Genomic DNA, 13,037 nt, shown 5'->3' on the forward strand with positions numbered 1-13,037 from the left:
GTAAAAAGCTCTTTTGTCAGCATTAGACTGAAAACAGAGAACTCAAGCAGCTTGCCCAGGATCCAAGAGCAGCATTTGACAGGGTATGACAGAGGCCTTTCTCTGAACCAGCTCCATGATTACATCATGGGACCGAAAACGGATTCCAGTAACTAACAGACCTGAACCAGTTCAGGGATGTTCAACACCCACGACTGTGCGTCAATAAAGCTTCCTCAATCTTATCAGTAATCCCCATGATCCTACATGAAAACAGCATTATTATTCTTCATATTATTATTATTATTATTATTAGTAGTAGTAGTAGTAGTAAAGTCTTTATTGCTTTATGCATATTCTGGTTTATTTATCTGATCTTGAGTTTAGGATTGTTCTACTGGCCATATCTTACTGCTCTCATGCAAAACATCTGTTCAACTTCCACATGTTTTGAAGAAAAATATTCTAAGCTCTTAGTGGTCCAAAAACTTACTTCTGTTTCATCATTAACACACAGCCTAGAGGCATGGTTGGGTTCTGAAGGTTCACAAGAAAGACTGGCCTTCCATTATTTTGATCAACACTCTTTCCTCGATCATGTAAATACCAGGAATCATCATCACACTCCCAGAACACTCCTGTGCAGTGTGAGAAGCAAGTCAGGGTGTGGTCAGGACACAGAGGAGCATTCCTGGATTGGTCAGCAGGACACATATAGTTTTAAAGTAAAAAATAAAAAAATAAAAAAATAATTCACTGGTCTAAAAAAAACAAACAACAAAACTAAACAACCCACATACCAGTGGAGGAATATCCTGTTGCTGAGAATATATAAATCCCATAAGAGGATATGCCCTTTACCCCATATATGTCCATTCAGTTCAGAATGCCTGGACATTTCCAGTAAAGGAGAACTGCTCGGTGGGCCACACACACACACACACACACACACACACACACACACACACACACACAAACAAACACACACAAACACACACACTTACCACACTCTTTGGCTGCCTTGACGCACAATTCTTCTGCCACATAGTCTCCAGGTGGGTACGTGAGAGTGGAGCATTCGCTGTTGTGCTGACCTTGACCCTGGATGCAGTAGTACAAGTGAACCTGCAGGACATCGCTAGACGTTGGTTTGAGTGATACCACATCGCCATTCTGTTGGGGCGGACTGGGACACGCTGACGTCTCCATGGCTACAAACTCAGTCCAGGCCATGTGGGGTCACACTGCATCATCCACCTGTAGGGGGCGTTGCAGACAAGATGATGTTAATTTGGAATGTGGCCAATGCAATCCGCATTTCACACGTTCTTCAGTCTGAGAGCAGAGAGGGAGGGGCCCATAACCTGTACAGGACCTGAGGGATTCTCTAATGTTACATAATCTCTGTGACCCTGGTGTGACGCATGCAGAGTCACTCCACCATTCAGTGCAGTTTCCCCATAATTCAGCCAATCAGGGATGATCCCCTAAACTTCAGCCAATCAGGGTTGATTATCCATATCATAAAACACTGCATTTCCCTGTGTCTCGTCTGCTGTAATGGTCGTGCAGCAGTAGCAGGGTAGCAGGGCCTTTGTGGATAAAGCACACATTTCACTTTTCACCAACCTCAGGCCAGAGAGACAGACAACTATAGACACACAATGGCTACACTTACATGCAGCCTGATAATCCGTTAATAATCCAACTAATAGTTTAACTGACATTGAACATGTCGGTGTATACACCTCTACTGGAACAGACTATTCCAACTGAGGCCATTCCAGTTGAACAAGGTAAATAAACCAGTAAATACTCCATTAAAAAACAGAATAGTAAACATGTAGATGTATCTGTATCTGATTACCATACTGATCATAAACATGTATTATGCTCTTTACATGTGTGTTTGTGACAGTTTACAATGTTAACCATGCAGGGAGGCAGGACTGGGTCTGCGGTTCCAGAGAAGACAAAGTTTCAAAATTTAACTTTAAAAGACTTATAAGTAGTTAGCAAGCACGATTGCCATAAAGTTTGCAATAACGAGCTGTTCAGACAAGTATATAAGCAAACGGAATGGGTGGGTTTACACAAACTATAGAGCAAATGAAATATGTTGCAGAATGTTCCAGGACATGATGTCAAGCCCTCTCCCCTTTGTTCATAAGCATTTACATTTACGGAATTTAGTAGTCACTCTTATCCAGAGCGACTTACAAAAGTGCTTTGTCATTTACTCATAGAATATATCCAAGTACAGTATAGTAGGTTAGAATTAAACATACCAATGAACTAGAATACTGTAGAATACAGGGATGAATGCTGAGACATAGAAGTGCAAAATACATAAGGTCTATCTTAAACAATAAGTGCTATAAACAATAAGTGCTAGAGTTTGTTAAAAAGCATAAATAGTGCCCTAAATAATGACTCTACTCTTCGGACAGCAAGTGGGAGTTCATTCCACCATCTTGGAGCCAGGACAGAAAATAGTCTCGATGCTTGTCTTCCATGAGACCTGAAGCAAGGTATTTCAAGCCGAGCCGTACTTGAGGTTCGAAGTACTCGAGGTACTCATGTATGAAGGGGCTGGTCCATTTTTGGATTTGTAGGCAAGCATCAAGGTTTTAAATCTGATGCGTGCAGCTACAGGGAGCCAATGAAGGGAGCGCAGCAGTGGAGTAAAGTGTGAACTTCGGAAGATTGAAGACCAGTCATGCTGCTACATTCTGGACAAGTTGTAGAGGTTTGATGGCTCTTAGAGGAAAACCAGCAAGTAGCGAGTTGCAGTAATCTAACTTTGAGATCACAAGAGACTGCACAAGCACCTGGGTAGCTTCCTGCAAAAGAAAGGGTCGAATCCTTCGTATGTTACAAAGGAGGAATTCGCAAGACCGGGTTAGATTAGAAACATGAGCTGAGAACGACAACTAGTTGTCCAAAGTTACGCCCAGGCTACGGGCAGCTTGGGATGGTGATACCAGGGAGTTCTCAAAGGAAGCAGTGAGGTCATGGTGAGAGTTGGGAGTACCTGGGTTGAACAGAAGCTCAGTTTTACAGGGGTTGAGCTTCAAGTGGTGGGCTGTCAGCCATGACGCAATGTCAGTTAAGCATGCTGAGATACGTCTGGAGACCTGATACGTCTGATGCCTGAAGTACATTCCCCTCAGTCTGCAGTAATGAATAAAACCATCGCAACAACCGAAAACTCAGGTTGTTACATCATGCTCCTTGTTGTGGTAACATTTACGCTAAGTGGTCCTTTACACCTGCGCATAATTTTGGTTCTCTGGTCAGACACAGAGGGGTGTATCTCTGGTGATCTGGATGTTTCAGAACATATTTGGTTAACACTGAAGGCACAACAAAAAAGGCATCGTGATGAACATGGACCATAGACTGTGCACAAATGGACTGAGCAACAGCAGATGAAGTGAAGCCACTACATGTCTGCCACCCTCTAGGGGCTGGCTGCAGTACTACTTTAATGCTTTCCCATGTGAGTGAACAGCTCAATGGACAAACATCTATGGCACATAGCTACAGCTATCACTACCACACAGCTACATCTCTTATGCACAACTACAGCTGTCACAAACATCTACAGCTGACAACTACAGTTGTCACACACACACACACACACACACACACACACACACACACACACACACACACACACACACACACTTTCAACTAACACATACAAATACAGTTGTCAACTATAGATGTTACACACAGACATACAGACATACAGACACACAGACACGCAGACACAACAGCTGTCACGGGTGCATGTTTTGTGTCTGCTTGAGAAAGAAAGAACAGCAGCAAAACAGTAACAAAAAAAGAGACACCTCGCCACCCCAGCAGAACGCCGCGCCACCCCAGCAGAACGCCGCGCCACCCCAGCAGAAGCAGGCCTGTCTTGACCTTGCGATGTACTTACCTGCTAGCTAAAACTGCCTCCTCTGCCCTCTGATAGGAAGACTACAATACCAATAAACAGACACTAGAAAAACAGTAGTTATTAGCTGTGTAGTAATTCCCCTTGCAGGTATTAACTGTGCAATTATTCCCTGGGCAGTTATTTGCTGTGCGGTTACTCCCTGTGCAGTTCTGAAGATAAAACATCAAAGTGAAAAGGACTGCAAAAACAAAATGTGAACTTTAAATCCTGGTATTCCCCAGAACACATTTTAGTTCTGCAAGAGGGGAATGTGTGTGCGCGCGTGTTTTTACATGTTTGGGAATTACAGCATTTACTGTGTTTGTTACTTACAGTAAGAATGTATCCAAAACCATTCTTGCTCTTTTACTTTCTCTCTCTTTCTCTCTCTCTCTCTCACACTCACACACACACCCAACCCCCCCCCCCCCCCCCCCACACACACACAAACACAAAGATGTAAAGAACATCTCTTTACCTCAAACCTAAGAACTGTACAACAGGAATTGAAACAAACATTATATAGCCTGTGAACCAGGAAGCAAACCACCTCTTATTCCCAGAAACGAGTATCACCAGTTACCCGCAAATGTCCAGCACAGACATGCCAGTCTACACACTAAACTCCCCCAGTCTAACCACTCAGTCCTGCAGTTTGGAGATAGAGAGAGAAATAGACATTAGATCAAACAGACACAGTGATTGCGGAAATTTCACAATAGGTTTGTAGGGTTGGCCGTGGTGGAGAGTAACCTCAGCACATACACACGCACACAGTCTCCTCAAGAACCAACTACTCACTTTTTGAACCTATTACAGCATTTAATGATTAATGGAATACAACTGTATTTCAAAAGGTAGTATTTTACTTTTAATCATCTTGCTTGTTTGTTTACCATATCTATGCACATCTATAAATATTCACCAGAAGAAACACTGAGAAACAAACATTTGACAAATAACAAACTATCTGGGAAACAAACTGATCCATGTGTTAAACAAATATTTTAAATGAGAATAAACCAGCAGGTCCCTGTTCAAAAGGTAGAGGGAGAGACAGAGAGAGAGAGAGACAGAGAGAAAGAAGGAACCGAGAGAGAGGGGGGAGAGAAGGTGATAGGGAAAGAGAGACAGAAAGAGAGGAATGAGAGAGGGAGAGATGAGAGCAGGCAGAGAAGGAGAGAGAGAGAGTATGAGAGAGTGAGAGGGAGAGATATAGAGAGAGAGGGAAAGAGAGAGGCCAGTCTTACAGCAGCATGAGGAAGCAGTGACCAGTGACCAGAAAGACTCAAATGTTGGGAACGTAATCTGGCCACAGTTCCTAGAGGGCTGTAGGAACAGGAGTGTTACAGAGACAGAAAGACAACGGAGCGAGAACGCTAGACATAAACCAGAAAGGCTGGAAATACTGAGAGAAAGATCGAGACAAAGACAGACCAAAAGAGACGGGGGGGGGGGGGAGGGTGAGAGAGAAAAACTGAGTGAAGCAGAGGAAGAGATAAAGAGAGACACAGAAAGAGGTCAAGAGATAGAGAAAGAGGTGAGAAAAGTGTCTTCTGGGAGGCATCAGAGTGATGTGTGTTGGTGGGCAGACCCAGTTCTGCAGATGAAGCAGATCCCCTCTCATAAGGACCACCGCTACACCACCCCACCATGCCACAGATCTCCATCACACACTGCAGAGCAGCTGCATGCAACACCTGTGAAAGCCTGTGGTTCTTCTGCACATGACAGTTACACAGACATCTCTACACCCCACACGGCTGGCTCTCAGACACAGGGCTCACTGCTGGCATCTATAACCCAGATTGTTACATTACATAAACCCCGCACTGCCCAAAGATGCAGGAGTCCAATAAACGTAGGGAGAGGTTTAACCAGGAACATTTTTCTACAGAAACTACCCCCCATGCCCTTTACACCCCGGTGCAGTGCCCCCGGTGGTCGTCATATGGCTTCTGCAGTGAGACTGCAAACTGCAGGAACAGGAAACGAAAGCCTCGTGCGCACGAGCACACGCGCGTGGACACGCTTAGACATTTACATGGACACGCATATATGTAAATGCTCCAGTACATATATACACTCCTGTATCAGTTTAGAAATGACACTGTAAACCCTCTGTTTCCTGGAGTTGTTGATGAGCAGACTGGCGTTATTTTTCCAGGCCTTACCCTCAGTAACTGAGTTACAGATTAGTTACAGTCAGTTACAGATTTAGCACTTTGCCTCGGTCACAATATGAGGACAACATGTCCTCTCTGCAAAGCCTGAAAGGCAAAACTAAACCAGGTTCTAAGTATGAAGTTACCTAGCTAGTGCTCTACACCCAGAGTCAGACCATACTGAACATCATACCCAACAGAGTTTAGTACGAGACTGCAGTGTGCTAATGGTAGCAGGCACAGCAAGGTTAATGTCTGAGCTGCAGGCATGAGACCCTGATGTACAGAGCAAGTTTTGGGCAGTGAGAAAAAATAGTGTAGGCAGAAGATCAACCTGCAGTGACGTTCAGATCATTCGTACCGTGTTTCATCAACCACTCCTATAGAATTCAAAGCGGACACTGCCACACGCCCCCACTGGGACTCTCCAAGGACACATGGCAAACACACGTGTGTTCTCCTGCAGAACACGTTATGACAGGTGGCCTCTCTTCAGTTTGGTGTAGAGTAGTTTGTCTCCAAAAACCAAAGATAGAGCAGTGGGTTTGGTATTACATCTACTGCACCACAGAAAAGACAGAAAAGATCTGCTCAGGTTAGCAGCGTCACATGAGCAGACTACAGCAACCAAGCACATTTAGATGTTCTCCAGTTTCTCTGAGGATCTCAGACACTCAGACAAAACAAAGCTTGTACTCAGGACATTTTCAGAATTCCACACCATCTCAACCATGCAGTATAGGTCGAAAATAATTAAAATGAAATTAAAAAAATAAACACTATCCCATTTTTACGCAAATCTAGGTGTTCGTTAAACACGTATCTGTGGATTGTGACCCTGTAGGGAAAGCCATAAAGCATCAGCCATTAGTGCAGCTGGGTGGGGACATCCCCATAAATCTCCCCCAAACGTCAGGCTCTGTTCATCCTCTCTCAAAAACAACCACGTCAAAGACATCCGGCAGTCAATGCAGCCCCGAGACAATCTCACGTCATTCAGTGAAGCACATGGCTTCACCGCCACGTACGATCACAGGGGGAACCAGGGGAGAGGAAACTGTCCGAGTAGGACCCCCCGAGTGGCAGGTGATGGAGGCAGAGTGTGCTCGTTCAGCTGACGCAGCAGCAGGCTGGGCCCTGCCCAACATATACCGATGTGTTCAGACATGACCTGTGTGTGGGATCTATGTGGTCACGTACAGTAGATATGAAACGCCAGGTTCAGTTGATATGAAACGATTACACAACCTCACTGAAAATGTCAGACATTTTTCCATCTTTTAAATGAGAACATGCAACTAATGAAATTCAAGAGACCAAACAAAAAACACAATAATTAAAAAATAAGAAACTGAAGAAAAACAGATATTTTATACAGAAAATAAAAATAAAATGAAAGAAACATTCAAAATGAGGAAAAATTCCTTAGTGGAGTTAATAGGAGTTAATGAATCAGATTTGGTTTGCTAGTCAACCCCGACAGCTAGCCAACATTTTAGTTATAGTACCCTATTCGTTAAATCTCACCAAAGACACACTAATGCTGACCGCAGCTTCTTGGGCAGTGGTAGCTCAGTGGTTAAGGTACTTTACTTGTAACCAGAGGTTTGCTGGTTCAAGCCCCACCACTGCCAAGTTGTGACTGTTAGGCCCCGAGCAAGACCCTCAATTACTCAAGTTGTACTCTGTCATAATTGTAAGTCACTTTGGATAAAAGGTAAACGTATAACGTAGTGTTCTATTTTATCAACAGATGAAACCATTTAAACTGTCTGGTCTAGATTAGCAGGTGAAGAGTGACAAGCAGAGATCTGATGCATTTTTCCTGTGGCGCTGCAATGGTACTGAGACAAAAACAGCTCTTTTTACTGGTATGCGTGGAGTATGCGTGGCAGACAGTGTGATGCACCTCACCACTGCCCGTACACACCGAGTAACCGACAGCCCCCTATTCACACCTTCAGCGCTGCTTCATGCTGTGTATTTGTGGTTTTCATGTCTAAGGCCGACTGACTACAGTGCCACGAGACCTCTTCTCCTCCACGTATAAGCTCACGAGGGGAAGGGTCATGCTAAAGCTGAAATTGAGAGGTTGGCGGTATCCAGACGACAGGCAGGTTTATGCACCTGCAGCCAGAGCGTGGCCGCTCAGGTCACACCTCAGTGCCTACTGGGATCCTTCCCCACAGCTTACATATTCATCGCAACTCAAATGTGGAGGAGGTCATTTTTAGTAAGCCACAGAAACAACTCTCCACTCCGAGTGATAAACACACACAAACACGGTGGCCCTGTGTGTCTGGAGTGTTATCAGAGTGGATTCAGACGGGGCAGCTTGCTGACGCCACCTTATCTCAGGAGCAGGGCAGCAGGGAGCCTTCCACTATCACTCACACACACACACACACACACACACACACACACACACACACACACACACACACACACACACACACACACACACACACATACACATACACACACAAACACACAAACACACACAAACACACACAAACACACACAAACACACACCAGCATGGGCTGAGCACAGCGGCTAGGGCAGAGTCTTTCAGAGTATGTCAGCTCCAGGACAGGGTTTTGGAGAATACAATGCTCACCCACATCTACCATGCTAAGAAACTATATACAGACACTCCAGATGTACATGCGTTCAAATATAAGTGTGCATATCTGCATGCACTCACCCACAGCATGCATGACAATGACACAGTCCTTAAAAACAGAGTGGCTGACGAAATCAGAGGGTTTAGTTATTCTGTGTGCAGTCACTATGATCCCAATGTCTCTACAATGACAGCGTTACAACTACTGACACTTAAATACATTCTTCAAAAAATGTGTTTTAATATTCTTGTTTATTTTACTAAATCACTGTTGTGTCATCACTGTTCCTTCTTATATCCTTCCAAGGGCTATATTAATAAAAAGCACTATTATAATAAAAACACCACACAGGATATCATGTGCATTCTGCGGTTTCTTCAGAACAGGAAGTCTACCTAGCTATAAACCACATGGCTGTAGCCTTCACCCACATCTGTGACGCACTAATTACACCCCGGGTTTATGAACGTCCAGCGGACTGCTAAACGCAGCAGAAGGGAAACGTCACCTGGTGTTTCCAGGCATGCCGTTAGGCTCCCCCTGCACGTGTCTTTCTGGCACGACCTCTGACATGCTCCTGTTTACTGACAGTAGAGAATTAAGGCTGCACCTGATGAGTTTTATTGGCAGACTGTGGAAAATGAGGAGCATTTCTGAAGTCCTATGATTCTGTACATGCAGAGAATAAAGACTCCTTCAGTCCATAGTCTTCCTCACACTGCAAGGTGGAAGGTGAATCATGCTGCATAGGATCTCCTTAGATGCATCTGACTTTTATTAAAGTTGCCACTCACACTCTCTCTCCCTCTCATTAAAGCTGCCAGTCCCTCACCTCTCTCATTAAAGCTGCCAGTCCCTCACCTCTCTCATTAAAGCTGCCAGTCCCTCACCTCTCTCATTAAAGCTGCCAGTCCCTCACCTCTCATTAAAGCTGCCAGTCCCTCACCTCTCTCATTAAAGCTGCCAGTCCCTCATCTCTCTCATTAAAGTTGCCACTCCCTCATCTCTCTCATTAAAGTTGCCACTCCCTCATCTCTCTCATTAAAGTGCAAATTTTCTCTTCACTCACACAGAAACACACACACACATATATATATATAACAATTAGAGGCAGACACACTCTTTCCATGCACCCACCCTCTTTCAGTTCCCTCTTGGCATATTCACAGGCTTAAAGGCTACTCTTGTTTATTTAATTTCCATGGCAACATTCCTGTCTGTCCTATCCTTCCATAGTCTCTATTCCAGCCAATCCCTAATGTGTATGGATCTGGTACAGTTTCACTGCTGAATTGTCTGAATGAACATTACACTACAGTTCCAGTCTGCTACTATGTCTTCCTGTGTGTCTGCTTGTTGTTCTACATGACTTGGCAACAGTGTTGTAGTTTCTTTTCCAGTTCCTCTTTCTTATAAGACATGATTCTTTTCACAAGGCCTTTGTGATTCTCACTCTTACTCTCTCTCTCTCTCTCTCTCTATATATATATATCTCCTCTCCATCTCTCCTTCACTCCCTAACCCTTCACCTGTTCTCACGCTGCCCCCTCGGTTTGGCTCTGTGTGTGGCCCCATCACTAGGGCAGCATGCTGGTGCCTGCTGAGAGAATGAACCTACCACAGTGCGTAGCGATCCTCAAACCAACCGTATCAGCACATCAAAAAAACAACAACAAAAACGTCAGGCGCATAAAGAACATTTGGCTCATAAGTCTATTGTTTAGTTTGATGTCAGACATGGATACACAACAGAACAGCTCGTATGTCTCTTCTATCCACACAGTGAATCAAAGTTTCCAGAAGTGTGACGTCAGCAGGACAGCTAGTGATGCCCAGCCAGAGAATGAGCTAGTCTACAGGCTGCTTTGACTAGCCCATAGGTAAATCAGCTAGCCTACGATCTATTTAGTGAGCTTACAGATCAGTCAAATCACTTATAGGCTACTTCGTGGTGAAAAGGCAGACCACGGCCAGCTTGGACTAGTGCTTTGGGACTCTGCTATTGTTTACATCGAAGTCCACTCTTCAGTTCTTTTCTTCCACACCGGAGCAGTTCGTCGTACCTCATCACGTTGAGGTTAGGGAATGGAAACTCCTCTTTCCTCTGGTCTTGCTCCATGCTATCGAAAGCGAAAGTGAACTTACTATGGAGTCGTTCTCGTAAATGGAGGCTAACGCGAGAGCGCTCCGTTGAAATTTGTGTGACTGTCACATGTGCGATGCCGTGGAGCGACTGTCCGCCACAGCTCCAGTAATTTATTTTTGTAACATACCGAATGACACAAGAGAAAACAATGTCCAACTGTCTTACAGCAACTAGTGGTGAAAACGTCCGCCAACTCTAAACTTTAAAAGAAGGGGAAGAGTACCCTGCATTGATAATGTGAGAAGAATGCATGATGTGTAGCAAGGTCCGTATTCCGCCGCCTACTAAACATAATGATCAACCGACCAGTAAACCCATATTCACAGTAGAAAATCAATAATCAATAAATGTATACAACAGTTGTTCTAAAAAAATGTTTTAAAGCCGCTGCATTTAGTCCAAAAATATGTGGTAAATGTGCAACAAAGTACTGGTTCTGAAACGAAACATAACATGTAACAGATATAATTCATTACAATCGTTGCAATAATCCTTTTATGGGGATAATGATTTTCCCCATATTCTTTGCCTTGGCGAATTAATTCAAATTAATTTTAGAAACGTTACATTGAACGTAAATCTGAAAATTTTCCTTTTTAATTATAATGCAAAGATCTCTACACCTAACATCTTCTAAAAGGCTAATATGCCTAATGACAAAACACTAGGTAATAAAGTTTAAACGCCTCGTTTTCGTTAAATTGCAACTGTGTGTTCCAATAGTTTTGTATTTATTCCCGTCGCTATAAACACATTTTGTATGCTGTACTAGGTAGCCAGCCAATTGGAAATCTCGGCACAAGGTTTTGAATCTACTTGCTGTTTATTCCACTTTTTGCGTGACTGTTGCCTTTCTGATAATGAAATGAGAAACGACCGACGTGACAGCTACAAGACACAACGGGCAGCGTGCTCCGTCACGGGCTGTCGCCTTAGTCAAGTTTATCTTCGACTCACAACTCTACTCAATCCGACATTACTACACTGTGTACGAATCAGAACATTTACATCGACACTTACATCTATTCTCTCGTTTCGTTGACACCATTACTGTATGACTCGTTACGATAGCTGACAGTGGTAATCTACTTCAGCTAGGTTATCGTAATGACCGACACAGTCCACAGCTAGCGCTAATGTCTCTGCATACTTACAAGTTGGTTAAGGCTGAATTCTGGGTGCGCAGGACTCCTCCGAGATCACTCCTCTAAAGTCGTAAAGGTTTCATAGCATGACGAATACTCAGGTGACCCTTCTGAAGGTATCTGAAGCTGCTCAGGGCTCCTATAAGCGAGCTACCGTCTCACGGCGGCGCCTGAGGGGCTGAGCACGGTTAGCTTAGCACGCTAGCGAGCAGCTCGGTTACCAAGTTACCTCAGGAGTTAGCTAGCGAGCCTAGCCCAGCCCTGCTCACCTGCCTCCTGGGAGGAGATTACTCTTCAGATAGCGGACTTGTCATTTTAAGAAGCCAGCCGCTGAACAGTCTCTGACCAGAATAACCGACATAACGGACGCAGCAGGCTAACTAGACTTGCTCAGGCGGACATCTCCATCATCTGCTCCCTCTTTCCCGGCTGTCCAGAGGTGAATGAAATTTGTCCGAACACCCCGAGGCCGAGCGAGCCTGACTAACGCGGAGTTCTTCGCGCGAATACCCGTGTCTGCGAGAAACTGCGCGCGGCCGCTCAGCACCAGCGCGTAACGTGCCACAGCGCGCGAGGACTGGAACGCGCGACAGCAAGTCTCGAGCTTCTTCCACGGGCGCCGCGGGTTCGGTGATGGGCGGAGCCAAACTTCTGGCGTGACAAGCCACAAATGAGAATAACTTAGCGACCAGTGCATACAATACACCGCTTAGATGTTGCTTCTTACAGAGTACAATATTAGTTACAATAGTTCGTTTCTCACCCTATAATTAAAAATAAAATTATGAATTTTGTCATTTAGGCTAATTTATTAAACGTTATACTTTAGTTCTTCGATTCAACGCAAGAACAGATGCACAGAAGGGAAACCGACGGACTAGAAATAAAGACGCTTCTCTGCTACGGAGACGAGTGTGCGTTGGGTACGTTGGGGTAATGGTCAGCTCCGGTACAGAGCTCTGCCGCCCCCTAGAGGCCAACGACCACGGTTCCCCAACATCGAACGTCTTCATTGTCCTCACTAGCCG

General features: G+C 44.6%; 1 protein-coding gene across 4 annotated transcripts in view; it reads right to left on the minus strand.

Annotated features, from left to right (window-relative positions):
• The window catches only part of jak2a (Janus kinase 2a), a 33,111-nt gene extending 20,465 nt beyond the window's left edge, over window positions 1-12,646 (minus strand). The window contains exons 1-2 of one of the 4 annotated variants that reach the window (XR_014125070.1): window positions 12,019-12,634; window positions 984-1,236 (exon numbers count right to left, since the gene is read on the minus strand). Coding sequence is in view for 3 of the 4 variants with exons in the window: in XM_035527024.2 (XP_035382917.1) it covers window positions 984-1,212 (229 nt within the window). In the remaining variant the exon portion in view is untranslated. Of the gene's footprint in view, window positions 1-983; window positions 1,237-12,018 lie in introns of all 4 variants that reach the window. The other 3 variants (XM_035527024.2, XM_081719994.1, XM_081719992.1) reach the window with 3 other exon arrangements.
• Window positions 12,647-13,037: the final 391 nt, after the last annotated feature.

The sequence above is a fragment of the Electrophorus electricus genome, chromosome 8 (assembly GCF_041902795.1).
Source record: "Electrophorus electricus isolate QZ-2024a chromosome 8, ASM4190279v1, whole genome shotgun sequence".
Lineage (NCBI taxonomy): Eukaryota > Metazoa > Chordata > Actinopteri > Gymnotiformes > Gymnotidae > Electrophorus > Electrophorus electricus.